Here is a 24852-nt window from a genome sequence, read left to right on the forward strand (position 1 = left end):
ACTATTGGCCACTTGTAGAAAATAAATGCAGATTTAATTATATACGTGATTTATTAGAGGTGTGGGAAGTTATTACAATAGGATATTGAAAGCTGAATATTTTACCTTCCCACAAACAAAATAAATCCCTGCAAACGTAGAAATTATAACATTCACGGAAGGTAATGTAGGCTATAACGTTGGTGGTATGCAACTGTTATGTTAGTGGGGAAATTATTACATGTGTGGGATTATTAGCCTAGATTGAAAGTGCAGATTTTTATTACGTTCGCGATTTGTTAATAGTAGATTAGCCTACTGAAACTGAGAAAATTATTTACTAAAAAAATAGTATACAATATGCAGACACGATATAGGCCTATTTCAAAACCTAGATCCTATTCATTTCTATTGACTCCGAACACTGTTCGTATTCCCAACAGCATCTGACACGATTCAATAGTTAAGATCGATGATTATCTGTGGGCTATTGATACAGGCATTCTAATATTCAACATTTTACTTCAAATGATATATATTTCAGCTAAATACCAATGACTATATAAGATAACTAACAGAAATACTGCACTCTATTGTTCCGCTCTGTGGGAATTTCAAGTTTAACTAGTAGGCTAGATATATACATAATTAAATCCCAAAGATTTCTTACCGAACCTCTCTGTAGGTCTTCATCAAAAACGGTCGTCCAGCGCTACCTCTGTCTCCTTCTCTCGCTCCGTGTCTGTTTCGTCCTCACCCCTCACACACGCGAGTAGGCTATCCTAGTATGCACACACTGCTCACATACACACAACGCTAATGCTAAATGTGTCAAAATAAAAAACAAACCATGAAAATGTATGTAGCCTATACATAGCCAAGTTCATTTTGAAGTTGGAAACAGGACATTTCATCAATATACATTTAAGCTTATTTTTTATTTGATTATAAACATAGGCATGATTCAATGCATGTTTATTTTCTCAAATTATTGTAATCATATGGTAAGTTATGCTCATTAATTTCCCAGAGACAACGTGATTTCTTCAATTTGCTACATTTCTTCAGTTTAAACAAATATATTTAATATAATTGAAGACAAACAAAATACTTGAATGTTTACATTGAGACCACAATTCCTGAACTTTTGTTTAAACAAATGCATTTAATCAAATGTTGCAATTCATTTTCACTCAATCAACTTATCAATGAAAATGCTTTTTTAGACACTCGATACACCAATAAAGTGGGACTATCAGTTCAAGTTTATTAATCTTTATTACCAATAACATCAACCTCAGTTTCTACAGAATCACACTAGTATCCTTTTAACAAGAAGCCTTTTAGCAGTGGTCACAATAGAGCAGAAGTCAGCAGTCTTAAAGAGGATAACATAAGCAGTTTTTTATTTATTTCTGCTTTCAACCTTCTAATGGGATACTGCATTGAACTGCAGTTCTTATCTTTCATTTGTACCCATCTTTTCATTCAGTGCAGGTATGACAATGGTGCCAGGAGCCACAAATGGAGGCCAATCAGTTTTTAAGAAATCACCAAATAGCTTTGGTGTTATTGCTCTTTACTTTGAGCTGCAAGCTGACCAATATAAAAACATCTACCCTTATTTAAAAGGGGTACAATTGGACAGTTAGAAAAGTGGACAGATTGACACAGGTCAGCAAAGCAGACAGACAGACACAAATATTCTTATCAGAAAACCAATAACATACAGTACATAGTAATATTGTGAGACACATGTGCACAAGTATTTTTATAGCAATACAAGATATCTGGTGACATCAGCAAACAGAATCTAATTCTGACTTATATACACATATAAATGTGGTAAGCAGCTTTGGGAACTAGTAATGCAGAGTTGCCCTAAGTGCAGACATTGACCAAGGCTAGACACATTAACCCAAAACAGGTTGCAGCACTACTACTGACAGCATTAACATACAGTGTTTCACATCATGTCACCTTAGCTACTAACATGATCTCCCTTCTATTGTTTTTAAGTGTTAAGTAAAAAAAATCTAATTAAATGTAAAATATTTCGTTTTTACAGTGTAATCACAGGTGTAGGCTATTTGATCTGGATTTGTTTTTCAACAGACTTTCTCAAAGAAAAGTTTCAGAAGATAATAGAAAAAATGTATACAAAGTCTTCTAATATTTAATCTGTTTGTGAAATCTTACGTCCTGTACAAATGTTACAGGTACAATAATTTAGCTGGTTGCATATCAACATGTGCTTAATGTTGAAAAGATGAGTGGAAAGGTTAATGATGGATTCCAGTCAATTCTTCATTTTCTAACTCCAGTGTTACATCTTTATCCTCCACATCATCATCATCATTCTAGTGCTTTTAGGAATGTCTTTTCAGGAAGGACAGCTTTGTATTTAAAAAAAGCAGTACAGACTTCAGGTTAGGTGATCAGAATCAGTCATGAGATTAATATTTTCATTAAGATTATCTTTCTCCAAAGAATACTTCAAATCATTTCTCCCACCTCTTCATGCTCTCTATGTTAAAATGAGTTTTAAAGAATGCATTAGGAATGAGCTAATTCCCCCAACAGTCATCCATCAGGGATGACAACTCTGATATCAAAAATCATTTGTGTCAAGTCAAATGTTGACACTCTTTGACGCGAGAAGGTGCAGCTAAACTTGAATGTCAGATGTTGACTCAACTACACAGGTGGAAAAATTAATAAAACTTAATTGTTTTAATCAGCTTTGCGAATTAGGGTTGGATGATCATAACTGTGAGACAATATAAAAGTGTCAGACATTTTCTAATCATGATAATCTCAGGTTGTATTGGGAACAATGTAGCATATCAATTAACAAGACTATTTATAGCAGTTTTGAATTTGTATGATTTTTTAAAATTTTGATTTCATTGTCATTTGCTTTTAAGTGATAACATATCACCTACTACATTTTATGGATTTGGATCATTTGGTGGTTGATGCTTTGATTTAGAAAGTGGTCCTAATAATGTGAATAATATGTGTACAATGTCTCTCTGTATTTCACTATTTAACTTGCTGTTTCTGTAATCTCAATGTGATTTGATTCCATCCAAAGCACAATGTTCTTATCTTCATTAGAAGTCTTATAATGATCATCAAAAGGAGGCACCATGGCAGGACCAGAGACGATTGTCAGTCTAGTTTTAGCCACTCCGAACATGAGACAATGTGATCATATAAATATAAATCTATAAAGCACAGCAAGTTTATGCCCATTACATAATGGGTCCGTGTACCTACAGAACAATCTACTGTATTGTGACTTCCAGTTGTACATTTCAAAGTGCCAACCTAATTCATGACATGCAAACCAAGCATCCAGATCTCTGTGGGTCTGGCTCTCATTCTGGTGAGCAATGCTTACAAGTGTCTGGCTAACTTAGCACCCTATCAAATCACAGTGCTTTATCCACTTAAGTAAGTGTGTGCATGTGTGTGTGAATTATGTCCAGCTCAATGGTTAGCGAAGCCACAACCAACCCCCTCAAGGATGTATGTGTTTGGGAAAGTAGTGTTGGCTCGGGACAGCAGCATTTCCAGTAAAGTGTCAGAGAGTTGCATGCTGGGACAGAATCTAAAGATGGAGGGAGAAAGACTGTAATTTAACTGGGAGGAGCCCCTCCATCTGTCATGTTTATCTTCATCCTCCCATCACTATATCTGTCTCTCCCTCTGTCACCACTTTCTCTAGTCCAGCATTCCTTCAATTATTCTAACTCTCACTCTCTGTAGCCTTCTCACTCACTTGCTTCAACAATTTTAGCTTGAATTACACCATTTCTCTTTCCCCTTCTCATCTTTTCCAGTGTTTGTTCTAAATAACAACGGAGAGGAGGAGAACAGAAGAAGTAGGAGAAATGTGAATCATTCAGTCCCTGTGGTGCTTCTGGTGGGCTTAACCCTCCTGATGGCTGCAGGCTGGACCACAGTAAACATGATGAGAAGTAGCAGCAGAGTCAATTGAGTATTCTCAGAGACCATCTATAGAGTTCTGGTGTTAAAATCTAAATCCTTAAAGAGACCATCTTTGATTGAGCTTAAATCTATATTGTATCTGCCTCAAATAGATTTAGATTGTGATGCCAAATGGTGAGAGGACATTGACTCCAGTGATCCAGTAGTTTATATGCTTGTGTGAAGCTGAAATCCCTGGAAGCTCCTTGGCTTTAGAGAGCTTCCTGATATTAATCAGCAGGTGGCATAAGGAATCAAGTTTGCCTGTTAAACCACAAAAGTTTGTTCCAGAAAACAGCGTGAAATGACAACACCTTTATGCAGAGAGTTTTTGTCAAATGTGTCTATACTTTCAGGATTAAGACAGTTTTCCAGTTGATCTATTTGAGGAAAGCTTGACGGCAGACTTTCAATCGTTAATTCATCACAATACAAAAAACACAGTCCACAGACTGTTTATTTGAGGCTGATTGTTTGAAATACAGGAACTGAAGAACATTGGGTCTGATCTAGCGATATAACCACAGCAATAGACTGGTTTAGACACAGCCGTACTCATACCACACAGTCTGGGGGTCGTTGTTGGGGTCAGGGGAAGCTGGAGCGCTTTGCAGGCGTTCCACAGATTCAGAAGCCACTTTCTCACTTTCCTTCTTTAACTGGGAGGAGTCACCTGAACACCTGTCTCTTAGCTCCTCCCCATACTCACAAGCCTCCTCAGGCCGTGTGACAGGGGTCACCATGGCCACCTCTCCATGGTGCTGGTAGGAGAACGCTGAGGTTGGGGCTTTCCTCTCTTTTTCTCTCCCTGCATATCTCTCTGTTTGCAGATTCAGAGAGGACGAATGATGAATAGGTGGGTTAAGGATGCTGCCATCTCCATGCTGATTGGTTTGACCAGCGAGACGGGCAGAGAGAGGCCGTTCTCTCCTGTTAGCCCCTCCACCTTGTCTTGCCCCCCGAACAACCACATCTGATGGGCCATCATTTCCACGGAAACTGTCTGGTCCGTTGGAGTGCAGCAAATCAGCTGAGGCCAGGCTGAAAGTCCTACTGAGAGATTGGCTGCTTCTCTGTGTTGCAGGCTGGACTGAGGCTGGGGATTGGCCAACAAGCTGGTGTGGCGAGGTCTTGATGCTTTTGCCTGCACTCTGGTTGGATGACTGTACAGTGGGCGTGACATAGCTGGTGGGAGTCACCTGATCCCTGCCAGCTGACGTCGTGAGGGCAGAACTTCTGGTGAAATAGTCTGCCATCAAGTCCTCGCTGCTTTCTGTAGACACCTAGAAAAGGGAAAAACAAAAAATACATTTAGTTAAATAAAAGGCAATTTATTACAAGCCAGTGCTGTAGTCAAGTCTACATGTTCTGAGTCCAAGACAATCCCAAGACCAGGACTAGTCGAGACTGAGTTCAAATGAGACAGTCAAAACTGAGACAGAATAAAAAATAATCCTCTTCATAATGTATGTGATGCGAGAGACAGCATATATTCTATTTTTATTGACCTTGCAAAGGCATTTTCGACACTGTAGATCACTCCATCCTAACTGGTGGACTGGGCAGCATGGGGGTCTCGGGTCAATGACCGGCATTGTTTTCAAACTTCCTCACTAATCTATCACAGGCACTCCCTGTCACTAAGGGTGTACCCCAGGGTTCAATCCTAGCCACCACTCTCTTTCCATCTACATTAATGATATCCCACGCTCTGTCATAGACTCATCCATCCACGTCCATGCCAATGGTAACTCCCCCAGATATAGTACTCATAGTAATCACTTTAAGATAGTAACTTCAATATGGTTGTAGCAGATGCATAGCTGTTGTTTAGCTCAAAGGGCTACCCTACCTCGCTTTCAATCTCACACACACACACACACACACACACAGATATTAGGGCTGTCAAAATTAACAGGTTAACACAGGGTGATTCATTTCTTGAATTAATGTGTTAATTTTTTAACGCAACAACATGTGCAGAATGATCCGCCCCGTACATCCCACCTGCTCTACACTACAGTCACTCTAATGTTTTGACTGACCCAGGATCAGTAGCTTTGTGCAGCCAAACATAACAGCACGCTAGCCTGTGACATGTTTTGAACTGTTAATGGCCACGTCTGTGTCGCGGGCGGCAGTTGATGTAGGAGCAACAGGAGGAGGAACATTGTCTGCTCTGTTCAGAGACCGCGAGGACACAAACATCTGCAATTTTCAGAGGTGTGTGTGATTAGACATCAACATAACGTCGGCTTTCTGGCACAAGTGAACTTTCACCTAGAACACGGTCGTGCGCGCACGCACGCATGACCGCGCACACACACACACACACACACACACACACACACACACACACACACACACACACACACACACACACACACACACACACACACACACACACACACACACACACACACACACACACACACACACACACACACACACACACACACACACACACACACACACACACACACACACACACACACACACACACACACACACACACACACACACACACAGCAACCAATTTAATTTGTATTCAAGAATGCACAACCTATGGATTCACCAAATAAATACCATTATATAGCCTATATTTGCTCAAAGAGACAGCCAAATTGAGTTATGGTGTGGTAGGCATATATTGTAATTTGATTTTAATTTATTTTCAGTATTAAAACCATCATTTGGATTTTCAATTAATAAAAAGACACATTTTAAATTTAAATATCCACCTTCTGTCATTTATCTTTCCATTCATACAACAATATAAAGAGAAAATTCGAATTTTTCAGGCATTTTTCGAATGGTAGAATTAATCGTGATAAATCGTGATTAACCCACAGCACTCTGTGATTAATCTGATTAAAAACGTTAATCGTTTGACAGCCCTAATAGATAAACATTTTCTAGACGTTCCTTTCCTTTTATTAAGTTTCGATAGTTATTAGGTATTCTTTCTCTATGCTTGTATATTTGATGATGTCACCTTAAGTTTCATTATTGTTAAAACAAACTTGCTTGTGATTTATTTGTGGGAATATTTTATGGAAGTCAAGATCTCCACTAACCTTCAGTAGTGTGGTCATATTATCAGATTTATAAATTCAATAGTAATTGATTAATTATTTAATTTTATAGAGTGATAATTCGACTAGGTTTTATTAATATTGATTTATTTAACTGATCACTCGACCAATCAACATTAAAAATAAACCATTAATGAAATAGACAAACTTGCTATTATTTTTGCACTGCTAAGTGGAGCGCTGGTGGCCCAATTAGAACTTTGATAATAATTAAAGTATTATTAATTTCAGATCATTTCTAATAGCAAAATTAATCTGAATGACCTGTAACCACTATATGGTCCAGACGGTCTTCTCCTCCCTAAACCTCCTGCTTAACACCAGCAGAACCAAGGTCATGATGGGGTTCGGGAGAGAGGCTGATCTAGACCAGGTCACCCAATATAATTACTTGGGTATCTTGCTAGAAAGCAACTTGTCCTCACATCACATCAACAGGTAACAGTCTAAGGTCAAATCCAAACTTAGTTTTGTGCACAGAATGCGCTCCACTTCACTCCCTCTGCCAAAGCCTGTAATTCGTGATTGGTACTAAATCGAAGTTGTCTGCTTCACCATCGTCATATTACCATAATTAATCCGACATATACTGTATATACATCACCTCATCGTGACACATCTGCACTCTCTCTTCATGGACGTTCACTAGCTTCACAAACAAATGCACATGCTGCCCGAACGCAAATGAGCGTTGGTGTCGTATATGGTGTCCATAACAGAAACTCAAAGTTCCTTGAAGCTACTGGTTCTTTCACATATTGAACGTTTGTATTTATTATGAAAATACATATAAAACCACTATATTTCTTTTTTGTGTACCGTAATTTTCGGACTATAAACCGCGCCTTTTCCCCCATTTTTCGACCCTGTTATTACACAGCACAGTATATGTTCTGTAGCTACTAGGGATGGGCGTTAGTAATCGAGTACTCCTTGTTTCAAATTAACTCGATTGGTGGGTAAGGAAAATCGTTTTTTTTTTTTATTAGTGTCTAGCCTTTAGGCCGGCGGGCTGCCCCTATTTTAAAATGTTATATACGTGTACAAAACGGCACAAAACGGATAAAATAAAGTTTAACAAAATTAAATATTTTGATGCAAGTGCAATAAACTGAGCGTTGTGTCAAACAGCAACTGTAAATAACTGCCACCTCCGTGCCACCGCAGCGCAGCCTGTGTTCTCCACGGCACCGCGGAGCTGAACACGGTCTCTCCTTTCTTCAGAACATTTTCAGGAATATAACTGTCCAATTATTTCAAATCAGATGATAAAGTTAAGTTTATAAAAAGGGGAGATGACACCTGTTACTCTCAGTTAGTAATGAGTAGACTCCAGGTGAGCATGCAAGGTGCTCTCCGCTTGGAAAGAAAAGTAAAGAAGAAGCAAGGCTTACTTCAGCCACATTCGCTCCGAGCCAACAACAGTTAAGAAGCCTTCAATAGGGAATATGGGGATGAGATTCAAAATCCGACCGGTGTAACGTTCCATTAATGAGGAATTAGTCGCTAGGGATGGGGCCGATCCGATCCAGTATCGGGTCCGATATGGCCGAAATCTGCGTATCGGATATCGGACTGACAGCTCCGATATTAAAATCCGATTTAATTTTTTTTAATTTTTTTATATAATTTTATTTTTTTTATTTTTTTTTACTATGTAAGAGCGAACATGCGCCGACGTTCGTTGGAGGGAGAGAGGACATCACTTTATAATTTGACATACATTACATATCAGTTTGTTAGCCAGTGAGCTAACCAAAGCTAATCAAAGTCAAGGAAGTGGAGAGGCTTGTGACAAATTCTACTATGTAAAATACAGCCAGAGAGAGGAAGACTGTTTAGACAAACAGACCACCACATATTCTAGTGGGGCAGAAGTGATCATTGAGAAGGATTTTTTTTGTGTGACTCTATAATTCTGCCTTTAAGATAAACCTATATGCATTTGTCTATATTTATTGCTCTTTTAAATTAGAATTGCTTAAGCCTTCCTAGCCTAATACATAAAATCACCACCAACAAAAAAATGTATAACAATTATGATATCGTATCGGTCAGTATCGGTATCGGCCGATATCCAAACCCTAGGTATCGGAATCGGAACTAAAAAAAGTGGATCGTCCCATCCCTATTAGTCGCGGTAATTATTCCCGGACACGGAGTGAGCATTACGTGGTTGGATATACAACTACTTATTCTACGGCTTTGGTGAGTTATTTGTATTTAAATTGTAGGACAATAATTTTATATTATTTGCTGCCCTTCTTATTTTAAATGGTGACTTAGGCTATTTATTTTGTTACAACTGCAGCTTTTTTTCTCCCCACCAGTGTTAATTTTGGCAGCAAATTCTGATTTAGTCTTAGTCTTTTGAATATCACACCATTTAGTCTTAGTCCTATTTAAGTCATCTACAATCTTTTAGTCTTAGTCTTGTCTTAGTCTACTAAATATAAGCAGATTTTAGTTGACTAAATCTACAGCGGACTTTGTCGACTAAGTATTTTTCTTCATTGAATGGTATTAATGTTTGAATATGCAATACAGACACAGATTTAATGGTTGTAATACAAAACATGTATTCTATTTAATTCGTAATAATCTCACATAAAATCAGTGTACCTGACTGGATAGGGGGGAGGGGGAGCTTTAAGAGCCTGTGCCCGGGGGCCCATTATCTCATGATCCGTCTATGAACCAACTGGATTCCACAATCTTTTTTCTTTTTGCGGGGAGCATGCACAATTATTTATAAAAAATAGAAAATAAAGAAAATAAAAAAAATAGGTGGGGGGCCCCACACTAGGTCTTGAAACGGGCCCCGAGATCGTTAAGGCCGCCCCTGGGCAGCAGCAGCAGCAAGCAGTTACGTGCTGATAAAATTGAGCAACTGCGCTTTCCTTTAAGCAACACTGCTGCCGCTGTGTGTGTTCGGACTTCTTTTGCATCAAAGCCTTTTTGACAATAAAATTAGAGGTTTTAATTGAACGCTGTCCATGCGTCGGAGTTGATTGTAACTTACTCGGGTGAAAACAGAAACTAACGGAGGGATGCGGCAGTTTCACATTTCATTTCCTAAATAGTTGCGCCTTCAGTTTGGGGACATGGCTCTGTGTATTCAAGCTCGAGACACAGCCTACTACAAACAGATCGCGGAACTTAGCCGTTCCCCTAGACAACGTTAACGGGCAGGATATCCCTGACTATCATTTTGTCCATCAAACCGCAGAGTTTTTCTGCACGTCGGCTCCAGGCCCCCAGGACTGTGCCTTCTCCGAGCAGCCAGCATGGACATGTGGCCAACCCATTGGTATTGCATGGGTGGGGGAGGAGCTTATTTTCATGCGGTCCATGGCAGATTTCCCTGTCCACACAATACAAGCGGCGAACAAGATTGTGTCTCTGCAAAAAAATTCTGGATATCAATCATAGGCTCATACTTATCTTTAGACCATATACTATTAAAATGGAAGTTTTCTCATTTCAAAACGCCACCTCAAGCGTTTTATTAGCCAAACGGCTTTTAACGGCTTTAAATTTGTTTTCGCCAGGCTAGATGCTACAGAACGAGAATGATTCTACACCCGCCTCCAGTCCGCTACGCTTGCCGCCCTCTTTCTTGATAGGTCCATGCTACAGCTACGTCCATGCTACGTCATGCTTCCGGGCCGCATGCTTCCTTGTTGCTTCTCTGCGCCAATGAGCAGCTTTCATAGGAATGAATGGGCGCCGTGTTTCAATCCGGTGTCCATTTATTTATATGTCCATGGTCGGCTCTCTCCACCCGCTCACACTGGCGAGTTATCCCGTCGAATTTCACCGACACAGGGTTGCATTCGCTGCTTCGCACTGATTAGATTTCTTCCTAACTTGTCCCACAGCTCTGATTGGATCTCTTCTCCATTCGTCCTGCCCTAACAGTTTCGTCTCGTTCCTATTCGTAGACTATAGTGTCAGTTATATTCGTCTCAGTCTTCGTCATCATATATACATTTTTATTTAGTTTTCGTGCGTGAAAAAGGTTCGTTGACGAATATTTTTCGTCATAGTCTTAGTCTACGAAATGAACACTGCTACCCACCGCAGACCTACTCAATCGGTTTAAATTGTGGCCCGTCTATTTAATTACTTTCAGTGAGGAAAAGGTGTTTTAAACTTGTGGAAAAAAAATCCTTAATATCATATGGCAACTGTGACTGTTTGACAATAAGCATTGAGCGCTTTATTGCGGTGAACCGTTATTCTGCAGACAGATGCGTTGCGTTCTAAAAATAGAAAAAAGTTTAACGAGGAATCGATTGATCCTTGAGGAATGCAAGCCATCACTCGAGTAGCGAAAACACTACTCGTGCCCATCCCTAGTAGCTACTATTGCACTAAATGGTAACACTTGAATACCTTATGCAAATATGCAACTTGTTTGTTGAAATGTTAATAAATGGGAGCTTCCTCAAGCAGCCATCTCTTTCCCGACAATCCCCTCTGTGCACGAACTCTTACATATGGTAATTAAAGAGGACCTATTGTACTTTTTGACTTTTATGACCTTTAAACGTTGTTATAATGATTTATAGTCATGTTTAACCATACTAGCGTATCAAATAATGACGTACATGCATTTAGACGTATTCCCTGCTGAACGTCTGGGGTGGCTGTGCAGAGCACTAAACACTAGGGCAGCCGGTCGAGAAATCACGCGTTCAAATCGGTTCAGAATTTCCTGCATTTCTTGTTGTCACGAAATGCGGATGTTTCCATGTGTTTAATGCTGCAACGTGCTGCTCAGGCAAGCTCCGGCCATGCCCCCAATTTCCTGCTCTCAAATCTGCCCGTGTGCTGCTGAAAGTGTTCCGGAAGGAAGGTAACCAATCACAACGGAGTGGGGTTTGCAGGGGGGGGGGGGCGGAGAAGCTCAAAGCCGAGTGTGGACAGAGACTGCTGTGAGCGCTCAGATGAGAGGAAGAGTTTCCCGAAAATCTACATAGTTTTTTGTGATGTGATTCGTGTCAGGTTGCTCTATAGCAGTTTTTAACAAGAAATTAAGACCAGAAAAGTAGTATAATAGGAGATCTTTAAACATTAAAACACCTGCGGCTTATAGTCCAGTGCGGCTTATAGTGCGGAAAATACGGTACATGTATATTTTCATCAAAAGCAACTTTGTTCATTATGTATTACCATAGGTGGTGACTGTAGGTTGCTCTCTTGTAGAAATTCTTCCAGCGACACCATCTGACTTCCAGGAGAAGATGGGCGGGTCTTAGTCCTAACCCCGACACCACGCTGGGGTTGAGCTTTATGAGGTGTGTGGTCATATGGAAGGGTTGAACTGCGTGACAGAGTCTGCTGTGACTGACTGAGACCCATGACATCATCACTAGAGAGGCTAGCTGAGCGAGACTGATGACGTGATGTTTCTAAGACACAGATAGAAATATTAGTGTTAGATGACTGAAAATGGGTTCCAGCTCTTTACAGCAGGATCATATGACAGAATACTGTATGTAAAATCTGTTAGAACTGAATACAGACCGAGTGATTCCAGTCTAATATCCATTATTATCAGTAATATATAACAGTATAATGTATATCTATGCAAAAAGCTGTATAAATATTGCTGTAATGTTGTGTATATACCTCTGCAGTTGACAGGTGAGTTGGAGCTGGAGGTGTTGTGGCTGAAGTCTGCCGACCCTGGACGACTTCCCAGGTTTCCATGGTGACCAAAAAAGGAGTCGGAGGTGATGTGGCAGGAGTCTTCTTCAAGTAACAGACCTGAAGGATTTGGACACATGATCATTACAACAATCATGCCCTTCTGACTTCTTAATAAGTACAATGTATTTATAACTTTGTTACCTCTGGGCCTGCGACTTGGGCCTTGTCCCAGTCTAGAAGGGGAGTTGTTGGTGAGGTCCAATTGGGATGACTGGTGGCATTGAGTGGAATTTAGAGCTTTCAGGGTCTGACCTGGGGGCAGGAAAATCACAGAGGTTACACTGTACTCAAACACAGGCTGTAGCAGGCTAGAAGGTCAATCTTCTGTGCTGATGGACTGACCATCATTAGATATAGTAGAAATGTACCAAAAGCCATTTTCTTGGCAGATTCAGATTTTTTTAAGTTCGACTTTGAGAGCAAACACACACTTTTTTGCAATTGTTTTTTAAATCAATAGTTCAACATTTTTTGTTGAACTATTCGTGCAACTGCGTGAATTTTTTATGAAGAAAGGGGCATATGTCGCTAATACAGGTTATTTTAGCTCAAATACTGGTAGTCAAGGGGAGCAGTTCTAAAGATAAAACTTGGCAACATCACTAAACGCTCCAGTGTGCTTGTTGGGACTTGTTTATTTACCATGTTATGTTGAGCTTGTTATTTTTACAAGTTGTGCCATTTTAGAATCAAATAGATTTGTGACCATCACAGGCACTTCCTGGTTTCCTTTCAGTATGCATTTGATAAAATAAACAGCTGTGATAAATTAAATATGCACCGAGACCTGAGGTAGAAAGTAAACAGGTTAAAATGTATTGACTTAATAAAAAGTGAAATAATTCCATGTATTTGAGTAAACCGTATACAGGTTGCCAATCTCGTTAGCCAATTTTTTTTATAACAATATCTGAAAATCTTATTTTTTTTAATGCAATATAGAAAAGCATAATATAAAAGGTGAAACTTTGAACAAATAGACAAGAACAAATTTACAAAACTATAACTGCAAGCAATTATGAACAGGGTCCAAACCCCCATCGCAATTTGGCTTTGGCTCGTTGATTGTAGCGCTACCTTCTGCTGGGCATGTGTCATTTGGGGCCTGTGACATGTGGGCACATTGGGCCTCATTTATCAACCGTGCGCAGACCAGAAAAGTGGGTGTACGTACATTTCCACGCAAACCTCGGCATTTATCAATTTGGACGTGAGAGTAGGGTACGCTCAAATCCCACGCCAGCTCTCAGCTCGTGTACGCAAGTTTGAAAACAGCATGGACTTGCTGTGCTGGCTGTGCCGGGTAGCCGATGACTTTGTTAGACAATCTTTAGTAGATAACACTAATGCAGTGTTTGCTCAGACCAGGATAAACATCTTAATCACTTGAAAATGTGCAGCTTATGGTGTGCAACTGAGTAGGAGAGCTGATTCAATAGTGCGCACACTGGCCACTTTGGAGCGCTGCATGGGACTGCGCAGTGGCAGTTGTCTCTGACTTGGAGCAGCTGGGGGGACTATGCAGCACGGGGGCTGCATTCATTCATCGCTTCTAAAATGTTATCATAAGTATTCAATATGTAGGCTATGCAAGTAGCACGCTGCTCTTTAGGATAAAAATACACGGCACAACATTTAGCTTAACCCTCGTAATGTACTCCCGACAGACTTACACCCATGGTCCTCTGGGGTCATATTGACCCCAAACGGTTTGGTGTTTTTTTAAAGCCTAAAGTATAATTTGTCAATAAATTTTGTGTTACACCTTTACTCTGACTTGAGTCCAACCCATTACCACAAATATTTGCCTTAGTTTTGGAATTTTAGGCCAACGGACCTTGTTTACATAAAAATGTACAATTTTTTCGATTTGAAATTTAAAAAAAAAAAAAAAAAAAATCCCTAACATGATTTTGACTATATGACTCATTAGAGAGTGGCTTATGTCAAAGGTTAGTGAAAAAACTGTTTTTGAATCACTTAGATTTTTTTAATAGGAGCAAATACAAACACCCATGGTCCTCTGGGGTCATATTGACCCCGCCCAGTTCGGCTGTTTTTTTAAAGCCTATAAAGTATAAATTATCAATTAATTTTGTGTTACACCTTTAGTCTGACTTGAGTCCAACCCATTAACACAAATATTTCCCTTAGTTTTTTAATTTAGGGCCAACAGACCTTGTTTATATAAAAGTATGCATTTTTGGATTTAGACAGTCAAACCAGGCAGGGTCAGTTCTCGCCTGGTTTGACTGTTTCTAAGGCAAAAAGCATAAATAATCACTAACCTCAGTTTTTCAGTTTTATACTCAACTTTATCCTCACTCTTTACCTGACATAATAAACATCACAACACAACATTACAACACGTAAAACTTTGCAAAAATGTACTTTTTAGAAGTGAGTCACCCTCGATTTGTCCCTCAGTTGCATGCGAGGCCGGTAGTTATGGAGTGATCTTTGCTGATTCACTTCATTGCATTTTGTTGAACTTGGTTCAAAATGAGCTCACACACCTCTAAGGTAAAGCCTGCTGCCTACTGATCATGCTGCCTGTCTCAGACTAAGGTTTGAAATGGTGCAGAGTCTGCCAGAAACGATCTGTTTATGTGTTTTGTTTTCCTAACCATTGCTTGACCCCACACATCAAAGGCACAGGTGTTGGGTCTGTCTGTGTGTGTCTGTGTGTGTTTTTTTTGGGGGGGGAGTGCTCATGTGTGCATGTGTGTGTGCGTGTACGTGTGTGTGTGTGTGTGTGTGCGCTCGTGGGTGTGTGCTCATGTACAGGTATGTGCATGTGTGTGTGTGTGTGGGTGTGTGTGTGTATGTGTGTGTGGGTGTGTGTGTGTCTGTGTTGTGTGTGTGTGTGTGTGTGTGTGTGTGTGTGGGTCTGTGTGTGTGTGTGTGGGTCTGTGTCTGTGTGTGTGTATGTGCGTACTTGCGTGCGTGTGTGTGCTCGTGTGTGTGTGTGTGCTGGTGAAGTGTGTGTGTGTATGTGTGTGTGTGTGTGTAGGTGTGTGTGTGTGTGTGTGTGTTTGTGTGTGTGTGTGTGTAGGTGTGTGTGTGTGTGTGTGTGTGTGGATGTCGTTAGAAGAAGGGGGGCGGGTATTTCCTCTGTTAGAAGCAGTATAGTGTGACATTTTGCCCCATTGCACCATTGTGTGCTGCGGGGTCATATTGACCCCAGAGTACAACAGGTGTTATAAAATTCAATAAAACACCCATAATTTTATCAAAACACTTCAAATGTATAGGAATCATCAAAAGCATAGTATTGAACAACCCCTATAATTTTCAGACCATTTGGTGAATGACAAACATGTTTTCCCCTCAAAAGAAATGTCTTGTGGGGTCAAATTGACCCCAGTACAATAGGAGGGTTAACATTTTATTTATTTTACGCACTTTTGAGATTTTAGTGAGCGATTTATTTCCACCATTAACCGGCAAGTTTTTCCGATCCGGGACCTCGGCAGTAATGGTCCAGGATCGGTGGTGGAGCAGGACGGTGGGCGCTCTCACAGCTGGTAGTTGCCTGGCCCTGTGGAGTTTGTGCAGCTGACGGCTGACCACTCGTGCCAAGCGCATCTGTCATAGGTTATAGTAGAACGCAAAATGTGTTATTTTTTGTTTTTAAAACCCTTTTGACTAGTGCTATCTGAAAGGGCAAAAACAATCTAATCATTCAAACCTCTGCAGACGCATTTCATGGGGGAAAAGACAAGACAAGCGTTAAAGGTTTAATATTTATACATTATCGGACAGTTGGTGCGTCTTTTTCTCCTCCACCACTTATATTATGCCCGCACCTCCAGTTGGTGTTGCATTTCAGAGCAGCAACACACTTTTTTCAGTGGCGATTTTTAAGTCAGACCACTTTTTCTTTACCTAGGCTATTTATATCATTTGAGCGATAACACTGATGTAAACCTAAAATTCACAATCCTCAGCTGGAGATTGTTTGTCAACACTAACTCTGTTGACCGCAGCAGTTATTTCCTTCCTAACTGCTGCTTTTTGACCTTCTTTGATGCCGCTTTTGATGCTCCGAAATTAAACTTTTTTTTTTTTTTTTATACTTTCACTGTTATGCTGTCAATTTCTACTTCAGAGAGGTTCCTCTTCTTTGCCGTAATGCGCATATCCATGTCGTAAAAGCTCTGGGCGAGGCCTCTAAACTGAGAAAATATAGGGGCGTGATATTCAAATTACGATTGTTTTCAGCCGCTTTATTTATCAATAATGGTCTGGCGTAAACTGAGATTGGCTAGATATGACTGTTTGATAAATCCCACGTGATACCTGGCGTAGGGCTATATTTGCGCAAGATTGTTAATGTTGAAAACAGCATGCTATTTGGGCAATTCTGACCCACAGTCTGGTGCGCACGTGAAGCGACGTCACATCGACGAAGCCTCCATATGAAAACAAACGGGGATGCGACGGATATAAAAGCAAGAAGCAAGATCAAGGCGCAATGTTATGATGAAATAAAAGAGTAAAAGTATGTCCCAATAGTATGCCTACTGCATCCTAACTAGATTATTTTTATCGTCGGATGTATCATGTGGAATAGTGATGTGATAATTGAACATGATGTAACTTTTTACTTGTGCATATATTGTGACATTTGTATTTCTTTTTGTCATAAGTAAGTAGGAAATGTTTAGTGAAACAGAATAGAATGTGAAGGCTCATCAGGTTAAAGTTGACCAGAGGAAGGGGAAGGACCTTATATGGTCATACAGTAGGAAGGAGTAGAGGGAGGGGGCTACCGGGGTTCCCCCGCGCAGCTGTGCCTTTTTCACTCCTCCCTCTCACAAGTCTCATTGGTTTTCAGTTCACTATATAATAGCACGTTTGGAGCAGGACAAGGCTTTTTTGGGCCGCTTTTTGCAGGCACTACTCTGTTCCAGCACACTCTATATGTCCCTTCAACTATGGAGGCAGAAGAAAAACTTAGAAAAACTTTTTGGACTTCGAAGAACTTAGAGGCAGAGTCTTTTAAAACACTTCTTTAAAACTCTTGAAACACAGATGACTTGGTAAAATTCTAAAACTTTAGATGGGGATAATTAGACTAGGGGTCTGATAGAATGGTGATTGGAATTAAAGGAGATTGGGTTGAGACAAGATCTCCCATTTACTGACTAGATTCGTTAACAATCTTCCTTAAGTCCTCATCATTTTTACAGACTCAGAGGGATGTTAGATATAGGGCTAGGCGCAAGTTTAAAATCGGAAAGCATGCAATAACTCTGGTCTTGTGCTTTGACAAATTGTGAAAAATACCAAGAAAACATCTACTAGGGGATAATGAGCAAAGACTCCATTTGATGAGTTTATAGGCATATAAACCTCTTTTATTTTCCTTTCTTGTCCATTTTATGTAATATTTCTATACTCTCTTGTATTTTGTAAATAAAATCCCTTAAATGTTGTAAAGCCTCAGTTTGAACTAGTTTATAGTTGGAACAGAAGGACCTTAGGTATAGGTTTTTTCTACAAAGAGATCGTTTCCCTCCCGGGGAGGTAAGTACAATCTGACTCCACACTACTAAATTAAAACACACACAACCTCATAAAACTAACCTCTCTGTAAGGAGAGAATATGCTCTGATTCCTTCACGGATTTAACGCAGGCGTTTTAAATCTTGAAATAGTATATATGTTCTGTTTTTAGGAAGCGGGTCTAAGGAGCATAGGCTGCATAAAACTGAAATAAATAACTTGTGATGGATATCTTCTGCCTAAAAGTGGTGAATGATTATCTGAATCAAATATAAAGTGTTACATTTCATACCTAAACAGGATTCATTATATAGATGAATAAGTTTTGATGAAGTAAAACGCTGAACACGGTGGGTTTAACTAGAACAATTTTTATCTTTAAAGAAGAAACCCTGGTAGCCTAGTGGTTAAGATTCGGCGCACTCACCGCGGAGTCCCGGGTTCGCCGCTCAGCAGAAACCGTGAGAGTAATGGGAATTTCTTTATGAGGAAAAGGGTTGTACTTAAAGCATTGTGTTACAAGTTGGTTAATACTAGTTTAATGGGTCATAACTAATGAACTTAAAAAATAACTTTTCATTAAAGGTCAGACTTTGGAAGTCGAGATCGCTTCAATAGAAAAAAGAAAGAGTATGTGATTCGGAACGCAGGGCAAGTTGCCGTTAGCGGCACCCTTTTGCCGAATTTCCAGGATTGCGTGATGCTGAACCAAATGGATTTTCCATGTATGGTAACTCTGCTACACGCTCAGACCTGTCCCTATCACGCCCTCTCCCTGCAGTCCGTTCAGTGTAGTGTGAAACTAGGGGGCGGTGCCTGTTGTCATGCAGTTACCCGGTCTGCTCTGATTGGCCAGGTTCAAACTGAGTGCAGACGGAGACAGAGGGAAGTTATGTTTAGGCTCTAAACAACGTTTTTGCAGAGAGGCTAAACTGCAGTACAAAAGTTAGAATGAAAAAAAGCATAATAGGTCCTCTTTAAGGATACATTATATAGGCTGCCTGTGACCACTACAGATCTTACCGAGGGAGTTTACTGCGATTCTGCTGGTCGCGGTATACATCCCCCCAACCTCCAACACCAGTGACAGGTACGCGGCACTTTGTGAATTGTATCAAGCCATCAGTGAACAACAGACAGCACACCCAGATGGATTCACCATCCTTGCTGGAGATTTTAACCATGCTAATCCAAAAACTGTCCTTCCAAAACTCTACCAGCATGTCAATTTCCCTACAAGAGGAGAAAACACTTTGGATCAAGTTTTCACTTCTCAAAAAGGGAGCATACATGGCCTACCCCCTCCCCCACATCGGACTCTCTGATCACATCACTGTGATGCTAATCCCAGCATACAGCATACAATAACAACTTATCTTTACCCTTTTCCCGCACATCACATCATCAATTTAGTATATATTATTAGAGGCCCGGCTTTATGGAATGTCTTACCTCCCCTTTTAAGATCCATATCATCCCACTCACTCTTTAAAAAGCATCTTAAAAAACATCTTATCTTTTTGTGAATCTTCTAATCACCTACTGTCTTTTCCATTGCTTTTTTTCTTTTTCTTTCTCATTTTTTCATTATCTTTGACATGTATTTATCACATTTTTTTCCATCTATTTTTGATTATTTCGAGTATTTATGTACCTTGTCTCCTTAATTTCTAGAGTTTATTTGTTAGCCTGAATATGATTTTATTGTGATTATTGATAGGGGTGGAACTCTGTACAAGCCCATTGGGCTTCGTTCCCTCCTTGCACCATTAATTGTTAATGTGTGCTAAATAAAAAAATTTAAAAAATAAAAAATAAATGCACTCAACAAAAATATAAACGCAACACTTTTGTTTTTGCTCCCATTTTTCATGAGATGGACTTAAAGATCTAAAATTCATTCCAGATACACAATATTACCATTTCTCTCAAACATTGTTCACAAATCTGTCTAAATGTGTGATAGTGAGCACTTCTGCTTTGCTGAGATAATCCATCCCACCTCACAGGTGTGCCACATCAAGATGCTGATCTGAAATCATGATTAGTGCACAGGTGTGCCTTAGACTGTCCACAATAAAAGGCCACCCTGAAATGTGCAGTTTTGTCTCACAGCAAAATGCCACAGATGCCACAAGCATTGAGGGAGCGTGCAATTGGCATGCTGACGGCAGGAATGTCAACCAGATCTGTTGCTCGTGCATTGAATGTTCATTTCTCCACCATAAGCCGTCTCCAAAGGCGTTTCAGAGAATATGGCAGTACATCCAACCGGCCTCACAACCGCAGACCACACCAGCCCAGGACCTCCACATCCAGCAGGTTCACCTCCAAGATCGTCTGAGACCAGCCACTGAGACAGCTGCTGAAACAATTGGTTTGCATAACCAAACAATTTCTGCACAAACTGTCAGAAACCGTCTCAGGGAAGCTCAACTGCATGCTCGTCGTCCTCATCGGGGTCTTGACCTGACTCCAGCTCGTCGCCGTAACAGACTTGAGTGGGCAAATGCTCACATTCGATGGCGTCTGGCACGTTGGAGAGGTGTTCTCTTCACGGATGAATCTCGGTTTACATTGTTCAGGGCAGATGGCAGACAGTGTGTGTGGCGTCGTGTGGGTGAGCGCTTTGCTGATGTCAATGTTGTGGATCGAGTGGCCCATGGTGGTGGTGGGGTTATGGTATGGGCAGGCATCTGTTATGGACGAAGAACACAGGTGCATTTTATTGATGGCATTTTGAATGCACAGAGATACCGTGATGAGATCCTGAGGCCCATTGTTGTGCCATACATCCATGAACATCACCTCACGTTTCAGCAAGATAATGCACGGCCCCATGTTGCAAGGATCTGTACACAATTCTTGGAAGCTGAAAATGTCCCAGTTCTTGCATGGCCAGCATACTCACCGGACATGTCACCCATTGAGCATGTTTGGGATGTGCTTGACCGGCGTATACGACAGCGTGCACCACTTCCCACTAATATCCAGCAACTTCGCACAGCCATTGAAGAGGAGTGGACCAACATTCCACAGGCCACAATTGACAATCTGATAAACTCTATGCGAAGAAGATGTGTTGCACTGCATGAGGCAAATGGTGGTCACACCAGATACTGACTGGTTCTGAGTCCCCAGACCCCCAATAAAGCAAAAAAATGCACATTTCAGAGTGGCCTTGTATTGTGGACAGTCTAAGGCACACCTGTGCACTAATCATGATGTCAGATCAGCATCTTGATGTGGCACACCTGTGAGTTGGGATGGATTATCTCAGCAAAGCAGAAGTGCTCACTATCACACAGATTTGCGAGCAATGTTTGAGAGAAATGGTAATATTGTGTATCTGGAATGAATTTTAGATCTTTAAGTCCATCTCATGAAAAATGGGAGCAAAAACAAAAGTGTTGCGTTTATATTTTTGTTGAGTGTAAATACAGACCGACAGTAAAAATCACCAAGCCGGTCCGGAAACAGGTACGTGTGTGGCCAAAGGGGGCCACCTCTGCTCTTCAGGACTGCTTTGCAACAACAGACTGGGAAATGTTCAAACAAGCAGCCACACACAACAACCACATGAGTACACAGACACTGTTACCGCTTACATCAGTAAGTGCATTGATGATGTGACCCACACAAAGACCATCGTCAATCGGGCTAACCAGAAGCCATGGCTGACAGGGGATGTCCATCGGCTACTGAGGGCCAGAGACAACGCCTTCAAAGCTGGGGAGGAAACTGGCCTGAGAACAGCGAGAGCCAACCTGCATCAGGAAAGCAAAACAGGACTATACAAAAAAGTTAACCTGCCACTTTAAAGACAGCAGAGACACGCGGAGCCTGTGGAAGGGCATTCGGACCATCACGGACTACAAGCCCGCGCCACAGATCTGCGATGACAACATCTCTCTGCTCAACAACCTCAACAGCTTCTTTGCACGGTTTGAAGCAACTAACAACACAAGCCCAAAGAAAACTCCACCCCCTCCCCACGATCAGGCTCTGTGCCTGTCCGCTGCCAGTGTGAAGAGGATATTCGCCACTATCAATCCACGGAAAGCAACGGGCCCAGACAACATTCCAGGCCGGGTGTTGAAGGACTTCGCTGAGGATGTTTTCACGGACGTCTTTAACACTTCTTTGAGGCAAGCTGTTGTTCCGTCACATTTCAAGGCCACCATCATCATACCTGTGCCAAAGAAACCTGCTCCATCCTGCTTCAATGACTACCGACCCATTGCACTGACCCCCAGTGATGAAGTGTTTTGAACGGCTAGTTATGTCACACATCAAGTCCTCCCTCCCAGCCACCCTGGACCCCTACTAGTTCGCTTACCGAGCCAAACTGTCCACCGAGGATGCGATCTGCTCTGCTCTCCACCCTGCCCTCACCCACCTGGACACAACAGACTCATACGTCAGAATGCTGTTCTTAGACTTTAGTTCAGCATTCAACACCATCATCCCACAACAACTTATCTGTAAACTGGACCAGCTGGGGCTCAGCACCTCGCTTTGCAACCACACTCAGCACTGGGGCCCCCCAAGGCTGTGTGCTCTCGCCCCTTCTCTTCACCCTGCTGACTCACGACTGCACACCAACCTACAGCACCAATCACATGGTGAAGTTTGCGGATAATACCACTCTGGTGGGTCTCATCACTAAGAACGACGAGACCAACTATAGGAAGGAGGTCAACCTTCTGACCATGTGGTGCAGCAACAACAACCTCCTGCTGAATGTCAGCAAAACTAAGGAGATTGTTGTTGACTTCCGGAGACGCCACACTGAGCACCCACCACTGACCATCGATGGTGCTGCGGTGGAGCGAGTGAGCGGCACCAAATTCCTGGGGGTGCACATCAGCGACGACCTCTCCTGGACCACCAACACTGCATCACTGGCGAAGAAAGCCCATCAGCGCCTCTACTTCCTCCGCAAACTGAAGCAAGCACGAGCCCCCCGATCCATCATGTGCACATTCTACCGAGGCACCATTGAGAGCATCCAGTTCAGCTGCATCACCGTGTAGGGCGGGAGCTGCGCTGAATACAGCAGGAAAGCACTGCAGCGCGTGGTCAACACAGCTACAAAGATCATCGGTGCCCCACTCCCCTCCATGCAACACACATACAGCACCCGCCTCACCCGCAAAGCGACCAGGATTGTGAGCGAGGCCAGGCATCCCGCTCACAGTCTGTTCAACCTCCTGCCCTCTGGAAGAAGGTATCGGAGCCTCCGTGCCCGCACCACCAGACTCAAAAACAGCTTCATCCACCAGGCTGTCAGGAAGCTAAACTCTCTCCCCTCAGCCACATCAACAGGGCTGTCAGTAAGCTGAATCCCCCCCCCCTCCTTTCTGCCTTGCTACTTTGTGAACTAAATGTCTTTGCACTATTACTAACACAAATACACAACATACAGACTGAAATTGCTGCTATTTATTTATTTATCTATTTAAAAATGCACTATACTACATGACTTTTTGCTGCCAGTATTGACTGCCTTTTTGCACAATTATTTACTTATTTATTCATACAGAAACTCCTATATTTTATTTGTCATTGTCTATCTTGTCTATTTTTAGTGTTGTCTCATATATCTGTTGTTTGTGCCTGTGCACTTTTTATATGTTCACCGCGGGATGGGGGAAACGTTTTCTCGATTCCCTTACATGTCTTGTACATGTGAAGTGATGACAATAAAGCTGACTGACTTTTCCTTGCCGGTCTGCAGTCTAACACTTGTTACAGGAACATTGATGAAAGGAGTATTCTAATTTATAAGGGAAAGCTAAACTTTGCGCTGTGGCTTTGGTTGGCTTCTTATGAGTTTTAGTCGCTTTTATATAGACAGTTCTCGAGGATGAGAAATGTCCAAGCTATGCACCCAAAATATTAAAATCTTGTATGGTACTAAAATCAATCAATAAAAATATGTAGCATGTTGGAGTTACTACTTCTCCAGCTCAGGACACCTGAAAGTGACATATTGAGTGATTGTCCCATGACCCCTTGCTTACTTTAAAGAGGCACTATTATGCTTTTTCAACTTTTATGACCTATAAACGTTATAATGATTTATAGTCATGTTTAACCATACAAAAGTGTCAAGTAATGACTTACATGCATTTAGACGTATTCCCTGCTGACTGTCTGGGGTGGCTGTGCAGAGCGCTAAACACTAGGGCAGCCAGTCGCGATTCACTTGTTCAAATTTCCAAGATTTATTACATAGATAATCCAGATTTTTCCATGTATGGTAATGCTGCAACGTGCTCAGGCTCGCTCCGGCCATGCCACCTGCCTGCTCAAATCTGCCCGCGCCCCGCTCAAATCTGCCCGCGCCCCGCTGAAAGTAACCAATCACAACAGAGTGGGGTTTGCAGGAGGGGGGCGAGGGGTTGGAGAAGCACAAAGCCGAGTGTGGACAGAGAATGCTGAAATCGCTGAGATGAGAGGAAGAGCTTCCCGAAAATCTACATGTTTTTTTGTGCTGTGATTCATGTCAGGTTGCTTTATAGGAGTCATTAATGAGAAATTAAGACCA

The 24852-nt window shown here is 41.5% G+C and overlaps 1 protein-coding gene across 3 annotated transcripts in view; it reads right to left on the reverse strand.

The window, feature by feature from the left end:
- Window positions 1-1136: 1136 nt before the first annotated feature.
- ccdc88c (coiled-coil domain containing 88C) overlaps window positions 1137-24852 on the reverse strand; it is a 145957-nt gene continuing 122241 nt past the window's right edge. For all 3 annotated transcript variants that reach the window (XM_080042662.1, XM_080042663.1, XM_080042664.1), the window contains 4 exons: window positions 12930-13040; window positions 12708-12845; window positions 12249-12487; window positions 1137-5258 (listed from right to left, as the gene is read on the reverse strand). In XM_080042662.1, the coding sequence (XP_079898788.1) occupies window positions 4515-5258; window positions 12249-12487; window positions 12708-12845; window positions 12930-13040 (1232 nt within the window). In that variant the 3' untranslated portion in view covers window positions 1137-4514. The remainder of the gene's footprint in view (window positions 5259-12248; window positions 12488-12707; window positions 12846-12929; window positions 13041-24852) is intronic.

Source organism: Ammodytes marinus, assembly GCF_949987685.1.
Source record: "Ammodytes marinus genome assembly, chromosome: 15".
Lineage (NCBI taxonomy): Eukaryota > Metazoa > Chordata > Actinopteri > Uranoscopiformes > Ammodytidae > Ammodytes > Ammodytes marinus.